This window comes from Diospyros lotus, chromosome 8, assembly GCF_014633365.1.
Source record: "Diospyros lotus cultivar Yz01 chromosome 8, ASM1463336v1, whole genome shotgun sequence".
Taxonomy (NCBI): domain Eukaryota; kingdom Viridiplantae; phylum Streptophyta; class Magnoliopsida; order Ericales; family Ebenaceae; genus Diospyros; species Diospyros lotus.
The window spans coordinates 28,647,072-28,670,837 of record NC_068345.1 but is presented as its reverse complement, the minus strand read 5'-3'; the positions used below and the strand labels follow the sequence as shown (position 1 = coordinate 28,670,837).

The 23,766-nt window shown below is 38.1% G+C and overlaps 1 protein-coding gene across 4 annotated transcripts; it reads left to right on the top strand.

Annotated features, from left to right (window-relative positions):
* The first annotated feature begins 17,848 nt into the window (after nt 1-17,848).
* Nucleotides 17,849-23,654, top strand: LOC127808831 (branched-chain amino acid aminotransferase 1, mitochondrial-like). Of its 4 annotated transcripts, none has more exons than XM_052347482.1 (11): nt 17,849-18,014; nt 18,201-18,334; nt 18,427-18,494; nt 19,272-19,443; nt 19,554-19,730; nt 19,817-19,948; nt 20,051-20,149; nt 21,653-21,769; nt 22,199-22,294; nt 22,694-22,806; nt 23,393-23,654. In XM_052347482.1, exons 2-11 carry the CDS (start codon nt 18,269-18,271, stop codon nt 23,502-23,504), a joined length of 1,152 nt encoding a protein of 383 aa, XP_052203442.1. In that variant the 5' UTR covers nt 17,849-18,014; nt 18,201-18,268; the 3' UTR covers nt 23,505-23,654. The 4 variants fall into 4 exon arrangements, with proteins under 4 accessions (XP_052203442.1, XP_052203443.1, XP_052203445.1 ...); XM_052347483.1 differs by having other exon boundaries at nt 17,852-18,014; nt 18,205-18,334; XM_052347485.1 differs by having other exon boundaries at nt 17,866-18,033; nt 18,205-18,334.
* Nucleotides 23,655-23,766: the final 112 nt, after the last annotated feature.

Below are 23,766 nucleotides of genomic sequence, written 5' to 3'. Positions count from 1 at the left end.
AATCTCGAGTATTACATCCCTTACGATCATTTGATTTTCTCAACCCGATAGATAGTTGTATCGGAAACAGTTCCCGATCCAACTTCTTTTGATGCCTAAAATCATAACTCGTATTACTCATCATTACCATACTATTTACCTAAAAATCTAGGGTCCAAGGTACTCCCTCCAGTCGATTCAGCAATTAGTTAACTAAATTCTCAAACTAATTTTCAGTTTCTTGAACTTACTTGACAGTTTGCAACATGGGGTATTACACGAGCAGAGGCCCTTGTAATTTTTAGTGATTCCCAGCTGGATGTTAATCAGATATGGGGAGAATACTATGCCAGTGGCTCGAAAATGGCAGCATACTTGCAGAAGGTACACGAGCTCCTAGGTGCCTCCGAGAAGTATGAGATACAACAGATTTCCCGTTCTTAGAACTCTTATGCATATGCACTGGCCCATCTGACGACTACTCGAGATGCAGAGTTTTGGGGGGCCCATACCAGCAGAGCTATTAGCTGCCCCGAGCATAGAATATCAAGCTGAAATTATGGTGATCAATGTGCCCCAAGGCTCATGGTTGAATCCCATTTTATACTATCTGCAAAATGGGAAGTTGCTGGAAGATAGGTTGGAGGCACGCCGATTGCGAGCTTGAGCAGCTCGGTATTGTGTCTATGATGATAGGCTATACAAGAGGGGGTTCACAGCCCCACTTTTGAGATGTATCGATGGCCCTGACTATCAAATTGTGCTGGAAGATATTCATGTAGGGCCATTGTGGTAATCATGCTGGGGCATTATCACTAACACAAAAGGCACTTCAACAAGGGTTTTATTGGATCAAAATAAAGCAAGATGCAATAGAGCTGGTTAAAAAGTGTGATAAGTGTCAGAGATTTGTTAAAGTCCCATGAGCTCTGCCAGCCTACTTACAGCAAATGAGCAGCTTGTAGCCGTTTGTCATCTGGGGTATGGATCTGATTGGGCCGCTTCCAACAAGCCGCGGAGGGTGTAAGTACGTTATAGTGGCAGTTGACTACTTCACCAAGTGGGCAGAAGCCAAAGAACTCGCGCAGATCTCTAATTCAAAGGTACAAAAATTGATATGGGATAACATCATTTGCAGGTTTGGAGTTCCACGACAAATAGTCATGGACAATGAAACCCATTTCACCAGCGAGCAGTTCATACAATTCTGCGAATCGCTGGAGATCCAGAAGAGTTTCACAGCCGTGGACCACCCCCAAGCCAACAGTCAGGTTGAGACTATCAACAAAATAATCAAACAAATCTTGAAGACGAAGCTGGAGGCCAAAAAGAAGGCCTGGGTGGATGAACTGCAAACAATGCTCTAGACCTATCAAACGACAGCTCAAATCAGCACAGGGGAGACCCCGTTCTCAAAGGTGTATAGGTCTGAGACTATGATCCCAGCAGCGCATGAGGTGACAAGCCAATGAAGGGTTACCTTCCATCCGAATGACAATAACGAGTTATTAGTGGCAAACCTAGACATGCTAGAGGAAGCGAGAGACATAACTCGCATGAGAGTCGCCATTTACCAATAAAGGGTGGCGCGATACTACAACAGGAAGGTCCCAGTTTGACGCTACAATGTTGGAGATCTTGTATTGTGCCTAATACTTCCTAGAGCTTGCAAGGCGAGTAACGGCACAGTAGGTCCTAACTGGGAAGGACCCTTCGTTATCAAAGAAGACATGAGAAACGGAGTGTATCATTTGGCAAATATGGATGAGGTTATTCTCCGACGTGCTTGAAATGCGAAACACCTCCGTCCTTACTCCCAATGAACGTAACTATTCTTACTTATGCTCTAACTTTTTGTTGCAATTAATTTTCATAATTATGATTGGAATTTATGATTTTTTTCATTCATTGCACTTTATTCTTATTGATATTCGATTGAATATCCTTAAAATTGGGAGTAGAGATACCATGGTTTGCGAGTAGGGGCCCATTCATCTTAGCCATCGTGCTATGGTTTGCAGCTTAACTGAGCATTCATCTTGGTCCTCTCGCAAGTTGTGGTTTGCGAGCTGAGAACCATTCATCTTGACCTAATGTCATGGTTTGGTATCTACTAAGCAACCATTTTCATTAATGATTTCGAGTTAAGGTTCATTAGCTAGGGTCATTTTATCTTGACTCAAGTCATGGTTTGCGACCTACCTGGGTGTTCCCTCTCGGCTCATTAAGCTTGTAAAAAGCCTTGGTATGTTAGTTGAGATTAGCCTATGATCAACTTGGACATATAGCTTAGCGATGCAAGTCAATTAAATGGGAGCCATGGTATGTTAGCTAAGATCGCAGTGGGATCTATCTGGACATATATCTCAGCAAAGTTTTCAATATGACCCAAATATTATTTCGTCAGGACGTGTTAACTAGAGATGTCAAAAGGGCCAGTTCGGACCGACCCGGATTGGCCCACGGGCTTTTTAAACGTGCTGGCCCGACCCTTTTACTAAAAGGGTTGGCCTAGCCCATTTTGTCGTGGATAGGGCCCTGCCTGGTCCACGGCCCCCCTACAGGGGGGTCGAGCCAGGCCAGCTCGTGGGCTAGAAGGCCGGGCCCGATCCCTTTTTTCTTTTTTTTTTTTTTAAATAATGCATATAATATATACATATATAAATATCAAAATAATGCATATATAAAAACTATTTTTTTTCTTTTTCTTTTTTAACAATTTTCTATCTTAAGTTTTAAATATTATTTCATCATTTTATATTTTAAAATTCTATATGCCTTATAAATTTTCTTGTGAATTGATATGAAAACTAATACATATATAAAAAGAAGAATGTTTATTTATAATTTAAATATATAAAAAATTTAGCTTGAAAGAAGAATATAAAAGAAGAATGTTTATTTATAATTTAAATATATAAAAAATTTAGGTTGAAAATTTTAAATATATTGATGGTTATTATTTATATATATTGCGAAATGTAAATTTTTTAGCATCTAATATCAATAATTAATAAAAAAAATAACATAATTAAAAAAATAAATGAGCAAGGACACTGTAATTTATAGAGGTTCGAACCATTTGGTAAACAAATGGCTTACTCCTCTCTTTTCAAGCCATCATTCGAAGAAGTTCAATAAAATAATTTTTTTACCTTTTTTACATGAGCTAGCAACCATCCCTAATAATCCTAGTCATTTTTTAGAGGTAGAAAATTTTTAAATCCATTATTGCAGCAAGATCATTATCTTGCGGCTAGTAAAAAACTCCCATAACTCAAATGGCGATTGCCAATACTGATTGGTGAGGGAGTACAATAGTTAAATTAAATTTTTACATCTTTTCGATTAAATAAAAGAAAATAGTACAAAATTGCAAAGGTAAAGTGGCTTCAGCTAGTTATCAACATCATCTTCACTTAATTGATCTACTAACTTAATCCTTTGTTGTTCGAACTCCACATCGAGCCAATCTTTAAAGCAAACACACATTTCTAATATTTTTGATGATAATCTTGATCGTTTTGGATGTAACACCCTGTTACTTGCAAAGAAAGCAGACTCCGATAGTACTGTGGACACCGGAAGAGGTAGTACATCACGAGCCATGGCAGCCAAAACAAGATATGTGTGTTGGTTTAGGCGCTACCAAGCCAAAACATCAAAATCATTTATTTCATTATCAGAAAATTGCATATCTCTATTGAAATAAAAGTCTAATTCATTAAATGCACTACTTGACATTGTAGTTGTTTTTTTTTATTGTTTACTTCTCAAAAATTTTGAAAATTCAAATTTTAAATTTCCTTTGGATTTTGTTTGTTTTGACGAGTCTTCAATTTGTTGTCTAGGTTTAAAATGAAATTCGTACAAATTATACATTTCATATACTAATTGTTTAACTTCATATTTCGTATCATCTGTATCGATATTCATAACATTGCCATAAAAATCTAAAAAACCATCTACAATATTCCACTTTTGTGTGGGATCTAACGTACTAGCTATTAGGTAAAGTGATGGAATTTGCGTCCAATATTTCTTAAATTTTGCTTCCATTGGGTCAAGAAATGGCATGTAACTTTGATGTTCTCTATATTCATTGAAACAATTTACTATACTATATATTTCTCTTAAAAAAAGGTGAGTTGTTGGGTATTTACAACCAGAAAATATAACTGTAGCATGATAAAATTGTTCTAATATAAAAATAAGTATATCTAACAAATTTCAATCAAGTTCAGTTATGTGATGAGATGGGGGTATTTCTTTATTCCAAAACATTGTTAAAAGTTCTTTATATGGTGTTATCATTTGTAATAACAAAAATGTTGAGTTTCATCTAGTTTCAATGTCATTTGGAAATTTTTTATAGGGCAGTTGATAAGCATAAACTAATTGTTTCCATTCTCTAAGTCTAGACGTATTAGTGCATATGGATTTTAAATAACTTTTTACTTTTTCTAATGACTCTGAACCTACACAAAAACCATCTTGAACACATAGATTTAAAATGTGACATGTACATCTATTGTGAAACAATTTTTCCCCTAAAATTAAGGGCACACAAAGTTTTAATCGTTCCACTGCGACATTATTATTACTAGCATTATCAAAAGAAATAGCAAATAATTTTTCTAAAATATTGTAATCTAATACGGACTGTGAAATCGCTTGAACTATGTAGTTTTCACTTTGTGCTTTCAAAAGTTCTTTAAAAGTAATTATACTTTTTTGAACAACCCACATGTTATCTATCCAATGGGCTGTCACACATAGAACTGACAATTTTTGACACGACACAACACGGAGTTAAGCGGGTTAGGGTTGGGGCTAATCGGGTTGGGGTCATAAACGGGTCAACCCGTTTATGACACGGTTATTTTTGTGTCTTATGCGGGTTGACCCGCCTAACCTGTTTAGACACGTTTAACTAAACGGGTTGACCCGAACACGTTAACACGATTATATACGAAATGACACATTTAATTAAAAGAGTTAGTAGATTGATCTGAACACGTTAACATGATTATATACGAAATGACACGTTTAATTAAAAGGGTTAGTGGGTTGATCTGAACACGTTAATACGATTATACACGAAATGACACGTTTAAGACTAATTTACAAAAATAAATTAAAAACAATTATAATATTAAAAAAAACTATTATGTATTTAAAAAATTTATGATTATAATTTAATATTTATAATTAGTAGACTAATATGTAAATTTTTAAGTTTTTGAATCTCAAGGTTATAAAATTTATAAAACGATATATATATATATATATATATATAGAGAGAGAGAGAGAGAGAGAGATCAATTGAGGAAAAGGATGGATGACAATATTCAAATTATTAATCTCTTGCACTATGAGATAGACATTTGATCAAGAGTTATTTATAATACTTTAGAATTAATAATTAAATGTTTTCCCTCTTAGTAGCATATATGAATGTGTAATATTGATAATGACTTTATAGTAGTACATGGATCAACTCTTAAAAAAAATTTGCGTAATCAAGTCACAAATATAAATTATTAGATAATTTCACTCTAAGTTATAAATTTAAATAGCAAATAGTTTTAAAATTTAACTATGTTATTTTTTTAAATAAATCTAATATACATATATATTTTATTAGAATTTCTAATAAATTATTGGGTTTTTCAATTAAAGAGTCACTAAATTCATTTGGGCAATTATTAGTTGATGTTATGTCATTTCTCTAAATTTGATCTCCAATCAACAATTATGAGATATTAGCACTATGGTCAAATCCAATTTGAATTTAATAAAAAAAGTTTATAATAATTAAATTTATTTTTTAATTAGTTTATAACAATCAACTCAATTACATCTATAAATGATAACTAAAAAAATAACTAAATGTATAAAGATTAGAAAAAAAAACTATATTAAGAGTTCTAAACTTTATAAAATGAATTCATAAACTAAGAGCATTATAAGAATTTTAGCATATTATGACAAAATTATCGTGATAGATTCAATTTTGTCACAAAATGTATATTTTTTCTACCATTCATAAAAAAATTTCTTGCAAAATTCAAAAAATGAGTAAAGTTGTGACAAATCATATTTTAGATTATTATTTTATTAATTATCATAATTATAAATTATTTTAATAAATTTTAATCAAATAATTAATAATATTATTTATATTTAACAAATAAATATTTCAAAAAATAAAAATAAAAACCAAATCCCCCCCCATTTCCTTATTCCCGAATCGGCGAATCCGCTCCACTAAAAACCCTAATTGCTTAAACTCCCCCCTTTCTCTCTCACTCTTCTTCCCCCATGCTTGCTCGCTCTCTCTCTCTTTCTCTCTCTCTCTCTCTCTCTCTCTCTCTCTCTCTCTCACTCTTCTTCCCCTGACTCCCCCTCGCTCGCTCGCTCTCTTTCTTTTTCACACTCCCTGAACTCCCATCGTCGGCCCCTTAGTCTCCGCCTCTGTCTTCGCCATTTCGCTCTCGCCTCTCGCTACTTGGTCGGCGGTAGCTCATCCTCGCCCTTTCGCTGCTCGGTCGGTGATCACTCGTCCTCGTCCTCGCCCTCGCCCTTTCGCTGCTCAGTCAGCAGTCGCTTGTCCTCGCCAGCTCGCCTAGCCCTCGTGGCCGATGGCTCGCTGCTTCGTCGCTCGCCCAGCAAGCTCTGCTCCATCTTTACCTTGCTGACTGGCCCTCGTGCTCGTGGCCGGTGGCTCGCTGCCCCTTGCTTTGTTGGTCGTTGTTGCTGGTAGCTTGCTGCCTCTCGATTGCCGATTGGCTCATCCTTCACTTGGTTTTGTTTATGATGCATAATGCATTCGGAGATTTGGATAGCTTGCCTATCTATTTTATTGATGTTACTTTCAGCAGTTAGTTGCTCATTTACTTCATTTTGTTTATGATGCATAATGCATTCAAAGATTTGGATAGCTTGTGTATGTCTATTTTAACAGGTTAAACGTGTTTTATTCGTGTTAACGTGTCGTGTTGTGTCTGTTTAATAAGTGGGTTACCGTGTCGTCGTGTGTGATAAACGGGTTAAACAAGTTAACAGTTGACACGACACGACACGTTTAATTAAACGGGTTAAACAGGTTAACAGGTGACATGACACGAAACGTTTAATTAAACGGGTTAAATGGGTCGTGTCGTGTTACACGTTTAATAAATGTGTCATGTTCAGGTTTAAGGAATTTGACACGATTATTAAATGGGTCGTGTTCAGGTTAGCCTGATACGTGTTATACGTGTGTCTCGACACAACACGATTACGACCCATCAACCCGAATTGCTAGCCCTAGTCACACATAAATAATGATTATTTGTTAGTTCGTTATACCATATGTCAAACGTAAGTGAGATTTACTAGTAAGTTGATTAAATACATTTTTTAGCTTATCTTTATATATTAAAAATAATCTCATTGCTTCATTTCTAATAGTGTTCCTAGAGAAACCTTTAGACTGTGAATTGTATACAGTTTTACAATATCACTTAAAAGCGGGATCTTATGCAAACAAAAAAGTGCATTCTGATTTAATTATCATTTTAGCTAAACATTCATTGTCTAATTTTGGATTATAGCGACGAATATTACCTGAAAGATTTAATTGAGTTTGTGTACTACCTTTTTCACTACAAGCCATTGCCTCCTTATGCTTTGTCACGTGCCTTTTTAGATGACCTATTCCATCGCCACACACAAGAAGTGTTTTACATACCTTACATTGGGCCCTTTCACCCTCGCCTTTAACCTGAACTATTTCATAATAGTTCCAAAAAGCACTTGTCCGCTGTCTTTTCCTAACAGTTCCCACATTTCACGGACCTGCATCATCTTCTTCGTTCTCTCTGGGTGTTGGTGGGGGTGGAAAATCAGTAGGCCCAGCAAAGTTAATGTTGTCATCTTCTTTTAGTGAGTCAGGTGGAAGTGTTTCATCATTATCTGCATAATTTGTGTTATACAAATCATGAATGAAATCCACTGGGGGTTGGGGCTGAGGACGATGAGGTGGACAGATTATAGGGTTAGATGTGCTAGACCGTGGTGAATCCATAGAACCAGAAGGAGTTCCACGAGAAAAACAGGTGGATTTTGAGCGACGAAGGAAAGACATTATTATTGATAAGAATAATATCTAAATTGTGAATGGATAAAACTTATAAAATAGAAAGACCAAAATAAATAAGAATTAAGAAGTGAAAACTCAAGAACAATTGAACAACAGAATTGCATGGAATTCGAAAGCAAATGAAAATAACTCATATTTGTTCTCCTATTTATAGACAATCAGGGGACTTGCAAATTTGAATTTCAAATTCAAATGTTATGAGAAATTCGAACTTTGGTGAATTTCAAATTTTTAAACGTTGTGACAGAAAGGTTAGGGAACATTTGTCAAGCAGCTTGGCAAACGTGGGTGACAACCTGACTCAGCCTTGTCAAGTTATATCTACTAGCCTTCAAATTTTCAAACGTTGTGACAAAAAGGTTAGGGAACATTTGTCAGGCAGCCCTTATGGGTGAATATTCAATTTCAATTTCAAATGAGTTGTCACAAGACTTGTGACATGCTTTGCCTTTATGTCAACTCACAAGTAAAGTAACATGCAAATTGTAAATTTGTGGGCTTAATAAGCCAGCCCATAAGGGCCTAACTGACTGGGCCCATAAGGGCCTTATGGGCCCGGCCCATGGGGTCCCAACGAGCTAGGCCCATTGGGCCATGAGCTGGGCCGGGCCATGGGCCCAAATTCTTTGGCCCGGCCATTTTGACACCTCTAGTGTTAACTAAGGTTTGCCTTGATTTGCCTAAGTATGGTTTCTCGTGACCTATTGGACACATATCCTGATTGTTAATTATTATGTCCACCAATGACGAGCTATTTCAAGCTTGCTAGTTGTGAGCTGTGAATTCTTTGGGTCTATTTTAACTTATACTTTGAAAGTTTCTTCCAAGTTATACTCTCGAGCCTATCCCGATATACAGAAGCTTCCTGGAGCTCGTTTTAAGTTATATCATGAAGATTAGTTTCAAGTGTTATCCCGCCAAGTCTTGCTTAAACTCCAAGTTTGATTGGCTTGAGTTCGTGGAAAAATTTAAAGCAAAAGGCACATGTTCAGAGAATATTAAATTTCATTGGAAAAGTACTTGTATTACAAAACAAAAACAGAAGGAAAAAGAAAGCAAAGAGAAGCCCTAACAAGGAGTTGTTGCTTCAGCTGGCTAGTCCTTGACATTATCAGCTGATGGGACGGTGCCACTTTGGTCCAGCGAGGTGGAAGCCTCGGCAGCTTTTTCCTTGGTAGTTTGAGCCTCGAATCGCTTCACCTCCTTGACGGCTTCCTCACCAAAGAAGGAAAAGTCCATTTTTGGATGCTTCACCCACAAGGTGTAGAGAAACCTCGAGCAGGTGTTGAATTCGGTCTCCTTGCGCACCTTGGCTATGTGGGCTTCCACATCCGCCTTGATCTCGTTAACGACGCTATCCACCATCTGTTCACACTCTTCAGCTCGATCGACTGCTAGTTTCAACTCGTCATTCACCTTCTTCAGCTCCTCCTCAACCTTATTTAGCTTGCCAGTGAGACTGGAGTTCAAGGTCTCCTATATATTCTTCTCCTGGTGAAACTCCTCTTCGGGGTCTTTATTTCTCTGTTGCGCATCTCGCAGCTGCATTTCCAGGCCACCAACCTTCTTTCGAGCCTTAAAGAGCTCAGGAATGTGAGACTTCTTCTCCTTCTTAAGCTTCTTTACTTCTTCCTTAAAGCTCACACAGGCGATGTTGAGCGGTCCTTCAAAATCCACCTGTTGCCCCTTAATCTTCATGGCAACAAGGGAGGCCTAAAGAGCAAAAAGAGTTAGCTCGTAAGAGAAGCTAAGGCTAACAATCTGAAGGATAAAGATATGGAGCTTACCAGGAGGCTGTGGCGAGCTAAATATTCATAGAGTGCCACCCAGGTCAGCTCCTCCTTTTCCAGACTTTTGGCATATGAGCCCATGATTAACGACATGTCATTAAGGAGGGCGTCGAAGTAGACCCCTTCAGCCATGGGCTTTAGAGCTATTTTCTTCTTGAGAAGCCTAACCCTCTTACTCCTATCTTCCTTCCGTTGTTGTTGCCGATCTGGTCCCCTCTTCGATCTAATAGCATGAGCATTTTGAGTTTCCTTAACGGGCTCCTTTCTGCAACCTCTTCCAAAGGAAACGAGGGCTTGTTGCTGGTGTTGCTGTTGTGTTCGCGGCCGTTGTTGTAGCCGCTGTTCCGACCCCCCATCCAGTGAGCTAAAGCTCGAAGCCACAAGAGGAGTAGCAGCTGGTGTGACGGCGAACTGGTTAGGCTTGAGGAGGTTTAGCTTCACCATTTTTGCAGATGGACCTTCCCCCTCCTTATTGTTATTGGTCTCGGCGAGTTTAAAAGCAGACAGGACGGGCCTCGTTCCTCGCACCTCGATGAACTCTCCAGCTACGATCTCAGAGTCAAGGGGAGGGGCGAGCTTGTGCTCCCTTAGTAGCTCGTCTGTCAGCTCGAGTGTAACACCCCGCTTTCCAGAGTATTAAAATATATGCTAGGATTTTTTATTTTTATTTTTATACACATCAAACATAAATCAGCAATAAATCCTCAACATAACCTTTATTTAATAACACTTCCAAACATAGTAAGAGAATGATACACTTTAAACATAAGCGGAAACTAGATCAGAACTTGTAAGAAACTTTGAAAACATAACATGGGTTCATAACATCATTTACCCAACACATTTATTTAAAATCTAAATAATACAGTCGAATGAAATATATGGTCCTAGCCCTACATGGGACCCATAAAATTTTCGTTGCGATTAGGCCTCGATCATCTCCTTACCCTTCTGGCCGCTTGCCTCATTTGGAATGTGGAATATTCTAGGGACATAGTCCAATATTAGAAGATGAAATATTCTAAGTGAGGGTTAGATAAGCATGAATAAATGAATGATGTATGGACATTTATAAACAGATACCCTTAGTGTAACTTCCCTTGTAACACCCCAAATTTCTTGAGTGTGTTATAACTTAGGATGTCGGGAATATAAAATTTTTTCATATCACAATAGTTGTCATACATGATACAATATCCCAAAAATTCTAATTTTCACCTTCTCAGCTTAACAAACTCAATAATCGAATAGCTAAGACAGGGGTTAAAATCTGGAATGCGAAAGCTAGATCGAACCTGATATGGTTCTCAACCATAATACGTTATTTATCATAAAATTGTTCAAGACGTTTACAAAATGAATTATATCATCTCTCGCAAATGATAACTGAACATCTTAAACATATCCAAAATTACATAGGTTCGCACATAAGCAAGAATATGCTAAACATACAATGGTAGTAAATTAAACTTATTCTTCAGCTACCTCATTTCTCTTAGAGCCGCTCATCGAACCTGGAACGTTTGAATATTCCAGAGACATAGTCCAATTAGAAGATGAATCTTCTAGTGAGAAACTCCAAAAACAGTTTATATTGATGATGATCAGATATAAAATGTATGAGAAGACAAGGAGGACTACTCCGAAGTGCCTCGTGAACACGTTAGTCTCCTCCAACGAGAGCTTTCTCAATGGCGCACGCATAGCGCCTCTCGAGAGGTCCCTAACCATGTCACTCTGGCCCAACTTCATAGCACTCATGCAAGCACCATATCCGTTGTTCCTTAGGCTCACAGTCTTCCCCACGAGAGCTTTCTTGATGGTGCACGCATAGCGCCTCTCGGGGGATATCCGACTTTTTCCCTCGGCCAACAACAAATAGGTACAACAGTATGGCCACACGAATTTTATAAATGCAACAGTTAAAAAGACAATAGCATATATTTTTCAGAAAAATACATTTCATATATGCATCATGATTTCACGTAAGAGAAGAGTTTACGTATAAAAACTTCACGAAACACGTCTCATGCAATAGAAGTCTCTTATAAGAGAATAAAAAATAGGATTTGGAGTATAAGAGTCTCACCTTATTGGTTTATCTCTTGGACGGTATAATTTCACAGCAAACGACCTAGGTTTCTGTAGAAAACACACGTTTTTGTAAACCTAACCTCAAATATTTTTACATAGGTTGGAAGGATATTAAAGTAGGGGCATAACTGGAAAATTTGAAGGAAAATAGACCTCTAACGCGCCCTCACGCGCCCCAAGAAGGTGGCTCACGCGCCTTCACGCGCAGCCACTTCCGGCGCATGTATCTCACGCGCTGCTTCCAGATTTCGGACAGCATTGCGTCGTTTTCGTATTTCGGACATATCTCCCTCGTTTTAACTCCGACGAGGTTCGTTCTCCGTCACTTCTTCGCCGATTTCTTGCCGAACTCCCCTCTCTCTCTCTAGAGCAAGCTCCTTCTCTTAGAGTGCTTCACTCCTCAAACTTGCTTGGAATGATTTGAGAATAACCCATGGTGCCTTTTTATAGATTTCTTCAACCAATCACATTATGCCACTTGTCACAATTTTAGCCATGGACACCAAAGACTCAAACCTATAATTGAATGGCTTTTGAAATTCAAAGCTAGAATGAATTCAACTTTTGAAATCCAAGCTAAAACCCCAAACTTCTTTCAAATAACACTTTGGCCCTTATTTCAAGTCCTCAACTTTAATATTTTACCACATAAGCTCTTAATTTTTTATCCTTATTTCGTTTGGATAATTCTTTAATTACAATTACACTCTCAAACATCAAATTTATCGAGATACTTAAAATCTCAAAATTAATAACTCAAAATTACTTAATATATATTATTTTTTGGAAGCCCTTTACCATCATTCGGTATTTTTAGGCTACAACTTAGCTTAACCAAAAATCATATCTGATTTGATTTATTTTAGCATCATAAATATCGCCTTGAGACGCTCGTAAAAAATATACCTTTAACCTTAGGTATCTAAGCTCTAGGGCACTCCCTGCGATTGATTTGGTCACTTGTTGCCATTTCAAACATATTTTCTGGTATTTTAAACTTACTTAAAATACGTGGCATGTTCACGAAAATATGGGGTATTATATCCCTGACCTACTAGCCCAGCACGGAACCTAGGCAAAATCCCGAACCTCTGGAAGATAACCCTAATGTTGTTCCATCAATTTCTCTCAGGAAATTACGGTTACACTCTTAGGACAACATCCCAATCCCATACACAAGTTTCAATATGACAATAATATCATGTCATGTGAATATCACAACTGTTCATGCAACAGTATATGAACAAATATGACGAAATTAATCATAACATATGTAAATATCATGCATAGAAGTAATTATATCGAATATGGGTTATAGGGATAAGACCACTCACCTTACACGAAAATTAGGATACCTCGAAAAGCGTGTAAAACTGTCTCGATTTACATGCTAACTTTGAAACTCGCACCAAATGTTTCACCTCAAGTCCAAAAGTTCCCTAGGAAAGATATTTATTTAAATAATAAATAAAACCTATTTTTCTTCAATTTTCTTACATTTTCCCCTATTTTCTTCAATTATTTCTCTCTAATAAACCAAAATAAATACCTACATCACTGATTTTTAAAATATTTTTACATAGAAAATTCTACAATAATTTTTCAAGGATATTAAAAAAAATTTAGAAAATTTCAAGCCCACACGCGCTAGCGCATGATAAGGCGTGTGAGACTGGCGCGTGGGGCCCATGCGCCGGTCATTTTCTCGAGCCATGATTTGTCAGAAAAATGGGATTTTTGCACCACCAGGAAACCCATGCCAAGTCGATCACGATGGCATAGGTTTTAGCCCAAAAGAACCACCGCAAGGCCCTCAACGGGCCAGCCAAACTCTCGGCCAGGAGGTTCGCCACCCACCTCCGGCGAGCTTTGAAACCCCTTCATTTCTCAACAAAAATGCTTCAAAATGAAAAAATAATCCTTACCTTATGGGAAACAAGAGCCCCTTATTTTGGTCTGCCAATTCTTTCAAAAACACCTTCGATTTGAGCCTCCTATTTTTGAAATTTTTGGCCATCAAAGAGCTTTATTTATAAGCAATGTTGAAGCTCCAAATGGCCTTGGCTGCCTTGCCCATTGCCTTAAGCGTCTTCACCGCCCCTAGATCGACCTAAAAGCATCAATAATCAACTTCAAAAGCAAGTTGCAGGTTTGCCATTTTCGGCCAGCTTTCTTGGTCGAATTTTTTAAAATTTCGACCACTCCAATGGCCATTGTCGGCTCATCATCACCCCTTGGCCCTCCTTGACCATTGCCCATGCAACCCCAGAAGCTTTCGATGACCCTCGTGGCCTGGTCAGTTTCCCATTGTTGCCATCTTTGAATTTTTTGTATTTTGGCCCCTCAACTTTTGGCTTTTACCTTTTTGGCCCTTTTTACTTAGCCCCTGAACTTTTCAATATTGCATTTGAGACCCTCAAGTCCTAAAACATTTGTTTGACCCCGAAGATTCTGAAAAAAATATCGTTTTGACCTTTCTCTGGCAATTTTAAGAAACTGCACTTAGGCCCAAATCTTTGTTTTAGCCCTAAACCTCTTCGTTTCTTCCTGAAACCACTAAAGAGTTGTTTTTTATGAAAAACCGAAGCCCCCTCAAGTTTCCATTAACTTCCCGAAAGTCTCCTTTAAAGATCCAGTTTTTGCAGCATAGATGGCAGTTGTATTTTTGTTGTACCGAAAATCGTTCCCGATTCAATTTCTTTTGGTTTTAAAAATCCTGTCTCGATATGCTCATTAAAGGCGTTCCTTTTTCCTTAGACATTTAAGCTTCAGGGTCTTCCCTTTAACTAATTCGGTAAATTTTTTAAGCTTTTTAGATACCATTTTTCTCCGAATTTCTTTTTTCCCCTTAAAATAATAATCCAAATTTCTTGGGTATTACATCGAGGTCTTTTGAACCTGACCCCATGGCAGCAAGAAGCTCGAGAATCTCGACCTCTTTGGCCGACAAGTTTGGCCTTCCGCCTCCAAAGTCTGCACAACAGAGCGAGGATGTCAAAAAAATAATAAAATGAAATAAAAGAACCCGTGCGAGCAAGTGTGCCCTTACCCAGAACTAGTGCAAAGCTGTAATTTTTGAGCGACTGGAGAGAGGGGCAAGAAACGAAGAACCAATGGGACTTGTAATCACCCACATTGGACTTCCCCTTGGCTTTGCCCTAGGGAAAAAGGGACTTATAGGTTGAAGGATTAGCTGTCAAGTAATTCAGCCCCTCCTTGGCATTTTTAAAAGAATAAAGAAATTTTATGAGCTTTGGTGATGGAGAAGAAAGGTCATTCCAAAGAAATAAAATGGCTAAGAAAGTAAGTTGGGCATAGAAGTTTGGGGTTAATTGAAAAGGGGCGAGCTTGAGCTCGTTCAACAAGTTGGGGAGATATGTGGTAACAGGAAACCTAAACCTAGATTCGATGTGTTGGGGATTAATAGCTATAAAGCCAGTTTGAGGATAGGTCGCATGGCAGCTCGGAGAAGGGACCATCGCTCGGCAGTCCTTCGAAAAACAAAACTCCTGAGTACAGGTCCCCAATTCATGGAATTTGGTTTTGGAGGGGAATCTCTTGAAGACCTCTCGCCCCTGACTTTCTTCTGCGACCTGCTCGCTGACATTCAAAGTAGTCTCTAGAGCCATCTCTTTCGCGACCTCCCCAACTCGTAAACTTGTCCCCTCGGCGTTATGCATTTCTACCATGATGCAATCTTCAGAATTTGAGGTATCGTCTTCTCCTATAATGGGGTTGCAGCGTTTTTGACTTGAGTTCCCTTGAACATAAATGAACATCTATAGTGAAACAAAGAACAGTTAGGCCGCAGTTCGCTGACAAAACCTCGGAGAACCAAAAAACCCTAAAGGTATTCCCTATTCATAAGGTTATGCACTTCGCAACAAGGCACCGTCTAAGGCGGGGGGGCTAAGACAATAAACCCAGTACTCTATATAAAACTAACCCTACAATCAGCAAGCCCGAAGGCCCAAAGAATACCAAATGAACCGATTCAAATCGATGCACCAAGAAATAAGAAGTGACTCAAGAGAAAAATGCTAATAGAATCAAGAAAGCAAAGAAACCGAGGATGCTTAACCAGCGATGGACGGCCTAATGAAACAAACCTCAAGAAAGAAACAAAAGTTGTAAAAACTTGCCTATTGGTGGACCTTTTGCCAGTACGAGAACCTGGAGCAAGCCTCAGACGATGGTAAACACTCGGACGATCGTAGTCAGAAGAGCTTCGTCGCAATGAAAGTCTCTAAGGAGCAAAAAGGAGAGTGTGGGAGCAAGAATTTTTTCAAAATGACACAGTGAGAGGGAAAAGAATTCCCTCACGCTTATATATGTTGGGTTGCTCTACCGTTGATCTGAGGGGCCGACGAGCTGCCCTAGATCTAACAGTGACACGTAAAGCTATGGGTCCCATAAGAATAATGATTAAACGGGTTTGGGGAATGTGTGCATTAAATGCGCCTCAGACAAGGCGTGCGGCATGAAATGGCATGATTTGAAACGATTTGGCAGAAGTCTGAAAGGTGGATTGACAACTGGAATAGCTCAATTTGATCGACATACACCAACTCCCAATCCGAAGATCGCATTGCAAGCTAGGGGGCTAGTGTCATGGGTATTTTCTAGACCACTTCTTACGGGCTGGAGATGGACTCGACCCAACAGGCCGGCCCTACCTCCAGAAGCCCAACAGGCCCAAGGCTGAGGTCATCAGAGTAAGGTCGCACATCGTGAAAAACCCGAGCTCAGACCGCAGAACCAAGTGAGCTCCTAGTGATGCTATCAGCTCGCTGGCCAAACCATTTAGCTCGCATAACAAAAAGGCCGCAGAATAATCGAAGGCGATGTCCACCTGTCTTATCTGAGGCAAACTAGATCCATGATAATGCGGAATCCATTCCCGATTTTATAGAGTTAATGAGGACATCTTGTCTCCATAATATTATCCTCTTATTTTGAATTTTATGAAAATTATAAACACCTCACACTATAAATAGGGGTCAAAAACTATTGTAAAGGGGGACAATAATGATATACTGTTACTTTGCCGGAATAACCAGAAAACAGTCGTGGACTAAACATCATTCTGGCCGAACTACATAAAAACTTACCTGTGTGCGATTTATTATTTATTTTTCCTTTTTGTATTTGTGTTCATTCTCTCGTTGCGGGCTTACGAATCACGGTCGACCAACCCTAAACGTCGATAATATCACATGTAACATGTTATCACATATATCAAATTTAAATGTCAAAATAACATTTCTGTTGAAAAAATAACATTACCAAATAATAGAGAAAATTGATTTTGAGAATGGTTTTGTCTTAATAATCGTTTTCTACCAATCAATGAGGCGACAGTAACACTTGAGGTCTTAGTTCCACACCAGTGGTGCAACTCAATCCAATCCAATTTAATTTAATTTGGCATGCATGGATTCATCTTTTTTTTTTTCTTAATTAAATAATTTACGCCTTGAGATAGCTCTCCTGCCCCCTCCTCCTTATCAATAAGTGAAAGCCTCTTTCAACCTCTTCGCAGAGGACAACTCTGCTTCATCAGCTCGGCCTTCCAAATCATCCCACTCAAACGTTATCCCTTCCTTCCTATACATATATATATATATATATTCATATCTTTCTTTGTTTATTGATAATATATTTGAAGTAAAAAAAAAAAAAAAGTTACGGATCATCAACATTATGACAAAAAGAGATTGAATAATAATGATATTTCTTGAATTGTCCCACTTGTAGTTACGCGAGATTCCAAGTCACTACCGGAATGGGCCACAAAACTCACACTCCAACCAAGCAACAGTCATCTATGAGTAAGTGAATTCCAAATAATGCAAGAGAAGAGATAACCTTAGACCTCTAATTTTGGCTCTCCCCTCGCTATTGTCATCGGAAAGGTTTTTTTCCCAAAAAGCAGGTCCGGCTGGCAGTGCCGTGGGCTTTCGGCTTTGTTCGCGTCATCGCATTCGCATGCGCGCCGCCTTCACGTACGTTCTTCATATACGCGTATGTAGTATAGCATGAGTGAGTTGTGGTTCATTCTATAAATTAGGCGGCATGCCTTTCTTGAGAATTAGCTAATGTTAGTGTTGTTAATGTGTGTGAACCAACTCCAATCTTCGCTAGTTGTCCCTTTCTTCTTCGTAAATTTTTGTTCTCTCTTCTATTGATAGACAGACAGTGCTCCGCTCATTCAGTGGTTCGTGTAAGAAGACAGAGCAATAGCAGATAGCAACCGAGCATGATGCATAGGAGCGCGTTTCTTCGCCATTTGATCCGATCTTCCAGCTTTGCTTCTCCATCCAAGGTTGCCTCTCTAAGTCCAGTTCAAGTTCACAGCGTGTTGTTTTGCTCGGCCCACTCACGTTACGGTATTTCTGAATTCTGTAATCTTTACAGATTGGAGCTTCCTTCGTATGTAAGACTGCGTCTTCCCTCCAAGAAGCCTGCCAACCCTCTGCTTACAGGTAACGTAAATGAGTTCCTTGGAATTCATACAAGTTTAGGCTTGTTGATTTGGAATTTTATCGGGTTTGGCTAAATTTGAGTCGAGCTCCTTTATTTAGAGTTTTTGTGAAGCCCCAACTCAGCTCATTAATGGTTGACGAGTTTTAAGCGGATTTCTTATTAGTCTTTCATGAATTTTAAATTTGAAACCTATTTTTAAGTATGGTTTTAAGCTCTGTAGGAAAGTTGTGAGGAGAAGTTTCATTATGAAACCATCAAAGAAGGAGAAGATCTGTTTGGGAGAAAATTTAAGTCCGGGAGAAGAAGTTGAATTTCCATTTTTAACTAACACAATTAACATACTAACTAGCTAAAACTAATTACTGTTCATAATTCTAACTAACAAACTGAAAGAATAGCAAATTAACTGTAATAGTCTCTATAAGCTCTTTCATATAAAACTTATCAAATTAGTGCACTTCAATGTATATTTAGAATTTGAATAACATAAATAACAGTAAACTGACCAAATACCCTATGAACTTTGGTCATTTAACTTACATATTTTTTGAACTTTAAAATTTGCTCAATGACGTTTAGCAACTCTGTTCACTTGACGATCAATTTGTGGGCGTGCAAAGTTTATATTCAAGTTGTACTCAAGCGTGAAATTTTTCCATGAATGCGAAACAATATCACTCTTTTGAATATACTTATGAAACAATGGCTTCCATTTATTGATTTTGTTCGTTTTCGTATTTGCCACTTCATTTCCTTCACCTCTCAATCCGTGGCAGTGACGACGAGGGTGCGGATATTGATTGGAACAATCTTGGATTTGGTTTCAAGCCAACGGACTTCATGTATTCCACGAAATGCTTCACAGATGGGACTTTTGAGCAAGGCCAACTTAGCCGATATGGCAACATTGAATTGGACCCTTCTGCCGGAGTTTTAAACTACGGACAGGTATATTGTTGCCAATTTCCCACAAAACTTCAAATTCAAGGACATTTAATTTAGACGGTCAGTTCTCTACTTAAATCGCATCTGTTTACCAAATTTCACATCCAAAACAGGGACTGTTTGAAGGTACAAAAGCATTTAGGAGGGAAGATGGGCGCATTTTCCTCTTCCGGCCAGATCAGAACGCGACCCGAATGCAGACTGGTGCTATGAGAATGTGCATGCCCTCCCCTTCTATTGACCAATTTATTGATGCTGTGAAGCAAACTGCACTTGCCAACAGGCGTTGGGTAATCCTCTCTCTTCATTATACTGCGATATATATCGTGATTTTATACAAATGATATATCAACTGTCTTGTTTATAATTTGTGTAGATTCCCCCTCCAGGGAAAGGGACTCTCTATATCAGGCCTTTGCTCATGGGAAGTGGGCCAATATTAGGTCTGGCCCCTGCGCCCGAGTACACATTCCTTGTGTATGCTTCCCCTGTTGGCAACTATTTCAAGGTCAGAATCCTCTGTTTCTTAAAATTTTCTTGATAGATAACTAGACTCTAAATTTGATAGAAAAAATAATAATTTATCTGGACTCGACAATTGCATGTGCAGGAAGGCTTGTCACCCTTGAACCTATATGTTGAGGACGAATTCCATCGCGCCTGTCGTGGTGGAGCTGGAGGCGTCAAGTCCATTACCAATTATGCTCCAGTAAATAAATAGTTCTGCCCTTTAAACGTAACGAGAAGTTGGCTTAGTTCCTTCAAGAATTTGCAATTTTAATGATCTTCTGTTTGGAGCTGGGATCTTTCAATGGAAAAGAAATTAAAAATGAAATAACTTTTCACTTAGTGATGTCTTCACTAAGTGAAGACATGTATGTCCTCACTTAGTGTAAGAAACCTTCATTCTTGAATAGTGATATGTGAAAAAAAATAAAAAATAAAAACACTTAGCACAGAAAATGGAGATGACAATATAGATATGGCTACATGGGTTAAGAATTGGTTATTTTATTTTATTTAAGTTTATTTATTCTGTTTAGATAATATTAGTGGATTAATGTGGGTTAGTTTGTTGTTAGTGCTTTCCTATTTTCTAACTTAGTGAATTTATTGAACGCTATTTAATAGGCGCTTAAATTGTATTAGTTATTATGAAAAATTAAGAAAATCAAATCTCTCATGAATCTTCCCTCTATAGTTTTCTCCTCTTTTCTTCATTGCAATTCTGCAGGTTTCCTTTGCCTAAATTCTATCTCTATCGGTGGTATCAGAGTTCAGTTCTAACCATGGATGTGGTTCTAACTCAAATCAAGTTTAGGTTGTTCCAAGTTCAGTCAACTCTCGAAAGGATGCGTACTGAACTTCGATCCATCCCCAAGCTCTTGAATCTATCATCTTCCTCTGCCAAGACCAACAACGATAACGAGACCAGCGCTCACTATAAGATGGCAGCAGCTCCTGCAAAGGCAACCATGATAGCGCCAGTCCTAGCACCGGCAATCCAACAAGAACCTTTCCAACAACCTAGCAGCAGCAACCACAGTAACCTCTGCAACAACAGCATCTACTGGTGTGCCTTCTTAGGGGCTTTCTTCCACTCCTTCATTGGAAAGATTAACTCAACGTATGGTTCTTGTGCATAGACCAAAAAAAAAAAAGTATTTTCCGCCAAAAGATATCACCAGCAGTTTTTCTTTGTCCCTGAGAACAAGGACAATTTTTAAGGGGAGAGGAATGATATGTGCAAAAAAATAAAATAAAAATAGTTAGCACAAGAAATGGAGATGGCAATATAAATATGGCTATGTGGATCAAGAATTGATCATTTTATTTGATTTAACTTTATTTATTCTGTTTAGATAATATTAGTAGATATTAGTGGGTTAGTCTGTTGTTAGTATTTTCCTATTTTTTAGCTTAGTAGATTTGTTGAAGTCTATTTAATAAGCACTCAAATTGAATTAATTATTACGAGGAATTAAGAAAATCAAATCTCTCATGAATCTTCCCTCTACAGTTTTTCTCCTCTTTTCTTCGCCGCAATTCAGCAGGTTTCCTCCCCTAAATTCTATCTCTATCAAATAGAGGCTTTGATCTGTAGAATTTACCGAAGTCTCCAGCTCACACGTTCAAAACCTTCTATTTGTTGCTTTTCAAGTTGCCTGCTCTGATGGATCATTCTCTAATCGTAACCTTTTCTGTCAAGTAGGTTCTGAAAGCATTAACAAGAGCAAAGAGCGGAGGATTTTCTGATGTCTTATACCTTGACCCAGAGCACAAGAAAAATGTTCAGGAGGCCACTTCTTGTAACATTTTTGTGGTGAAGGTAATGTTCATGAGCTTACTGTCCCATTCGATTCTTATTTATTACCTTAATAATAGTGTTTCTTTCCGTGGAAGTGAGAAATGAGAAAAAATTACAGAGGGAACCCAACATAGTGAATGAAATGTGGTAGCAGCATCATTTACATCTTTGTCCACCAAATTACTTGGAATCCCACTGAAAACTTCAGTACCGAACTTAGTCGTATATGCTGCATCAAGGCAAAGAAACAAAAGAAAAGTTGATATTGCTTGTGGATTTCTTCATGAAGGGTGCCAGGATGTGTGTTCTTTTCTTTCTTTTGTTTTATTTTTTTTTTTTCTCATTTATCTATTGAGCTTTTATTATTCTGTGAAAGCTACATTTTTTTATATTGTGTTCCCTTCAACTAAGAAAATATACAGTAGGCTCATGTTGAGGTCACCTTCACAGGACAATCTCGTATCAACTCCAAGAACCAGTGGGACTGTCCTTCCTGGGGTCACAAGGAAAACCGTTATTGAAATTGCACGGGATCATGGGTACCAGGTATCTAATCTTGGGACACAAAACTACTACGTTACCCAAATTTCTTTTAGCATTTGCTAATACTGACACAGAACCTCAAAATTTTGTCTTGATCCATGAACTTGGAATTGCATACATTGTGGAATTGAATTTGGTAAAATATTGTCATATGGTAGAACTGAATATGTATTTATGAACAATAAAAATAGATGATCATAATGTTTGTGATCTGGGATGATGGATAGTCAGTCTTATCTTACAGAACTCAAGTAGTGATGGACTTGAGAAGTTAACGGTATTGTTGATGATAGTACCTAAATACGCATTTGATGTTTTCTATAATTGATTGCCTGTATCATGCTCTCTCTCTCTCTCTCTCTCTCTCTCTCTCATGCTGTATATGACAAATCCCCGGATCAGGTTGAGGAAAGAATTCTTCCAGTAGAGGAACTGCTTGAGGCCGACGAAGTTTTCTGCACAGGAACTGCAGTTGGCATTGCTCCTGTCGGAAGCATCACGTATCAGGGTAAAAGGTACGCACCCAGCTGCTCTACTCTACAAATTTGTGGCTAAATTGCAAAAGTAGTTATTCAACTTTGCACTAAAATACAAAAAAGATCACTGAACTTTAATTTTGTATATAAGATTATAACTATCTTCAGTTATTATTAAAAGAAACTAACGAAATGTTGATATGGCTAACAACATAGACCCTTATATAATATTAAAATATCACGTCATTTAAATCCAACCCAAGAATTAAATGGCCACTGAACTTTGTACTGAGATATTTGTGGAACAAAAATGAAGGATGAGCAGAACTGTGAAGAACTTTGAAACAGAATTGACTTCCAGGTTGGCAGTTAAAAAGGCCAGGGTTTCAATTTGGGTGAGGTCGCCTAGTTTGATATACTGATAATGTTTGTATAAACAGAATTTTGGTAGAAGAACTTCATATTGCCTGATTGAAACATTCTGCTTAAAACTTTTCTAGAAGAATTTAACTGCGGCCAATGCCGGTTGAAATATTCTGCTTCATGCACAACCAAATTGCTTTTTCTTCATAAAATCTCATGCTGCTTCTGAACCAATCTAAGCCAGTTCTGGGTCAATATGCAGGTTTGAATACAGAACACTGGGCCTCACAAGTCAGGATCTCTTTTCAACTCTAGCTGGGATTCAATCGGGTCTAATAGAGGACAAGAAGGGATGGCTAGTTGAGATCGAATAGAATTATTGCCACTTAAAGATCTAGTGGAGAAGCAATTAAAACTAGCTCACGAACTTGAACTCACTGAGTTCACTAGCATTATTATCTATCACGAGATTACTACTCCGGCTAAGGAAACCAAAAAAAAAAAAAACAAAGAAATAAAATAAAGGAAGGGTAAATAGGCACAAGAAAGGAAGTGTATTGCTCAGTTGCTCTCCAATCGTTTCTTTGTGGTAAACAGGCATAATTGTCAGTGGTGCAGTCTTTGAGATAACTGCAT

Coding starts and splice junctions, on each gene's coding strand:
- LOC127808831 (XM_052347482.1), top strand. CDS start 18,269: ATGATGCATAGGAGCGCGTTTCTTCGCCATTTGATCCGATCTTCCAGC. Junction 19,731..19,816: donor CACTTGCCAACAGGCGTTGG/GTAATCCTCTCT, acceptor TAATTTGTGTAG/ATTCCCCCTCCAGGGAAAGG. Junction 22,295..22,693: donor CACGGGATCATGGGTACCAG/GTATCTAATCTT, acceptor TCCCCGGATCAG/GTTGAGGAAAGAATTCTTCC.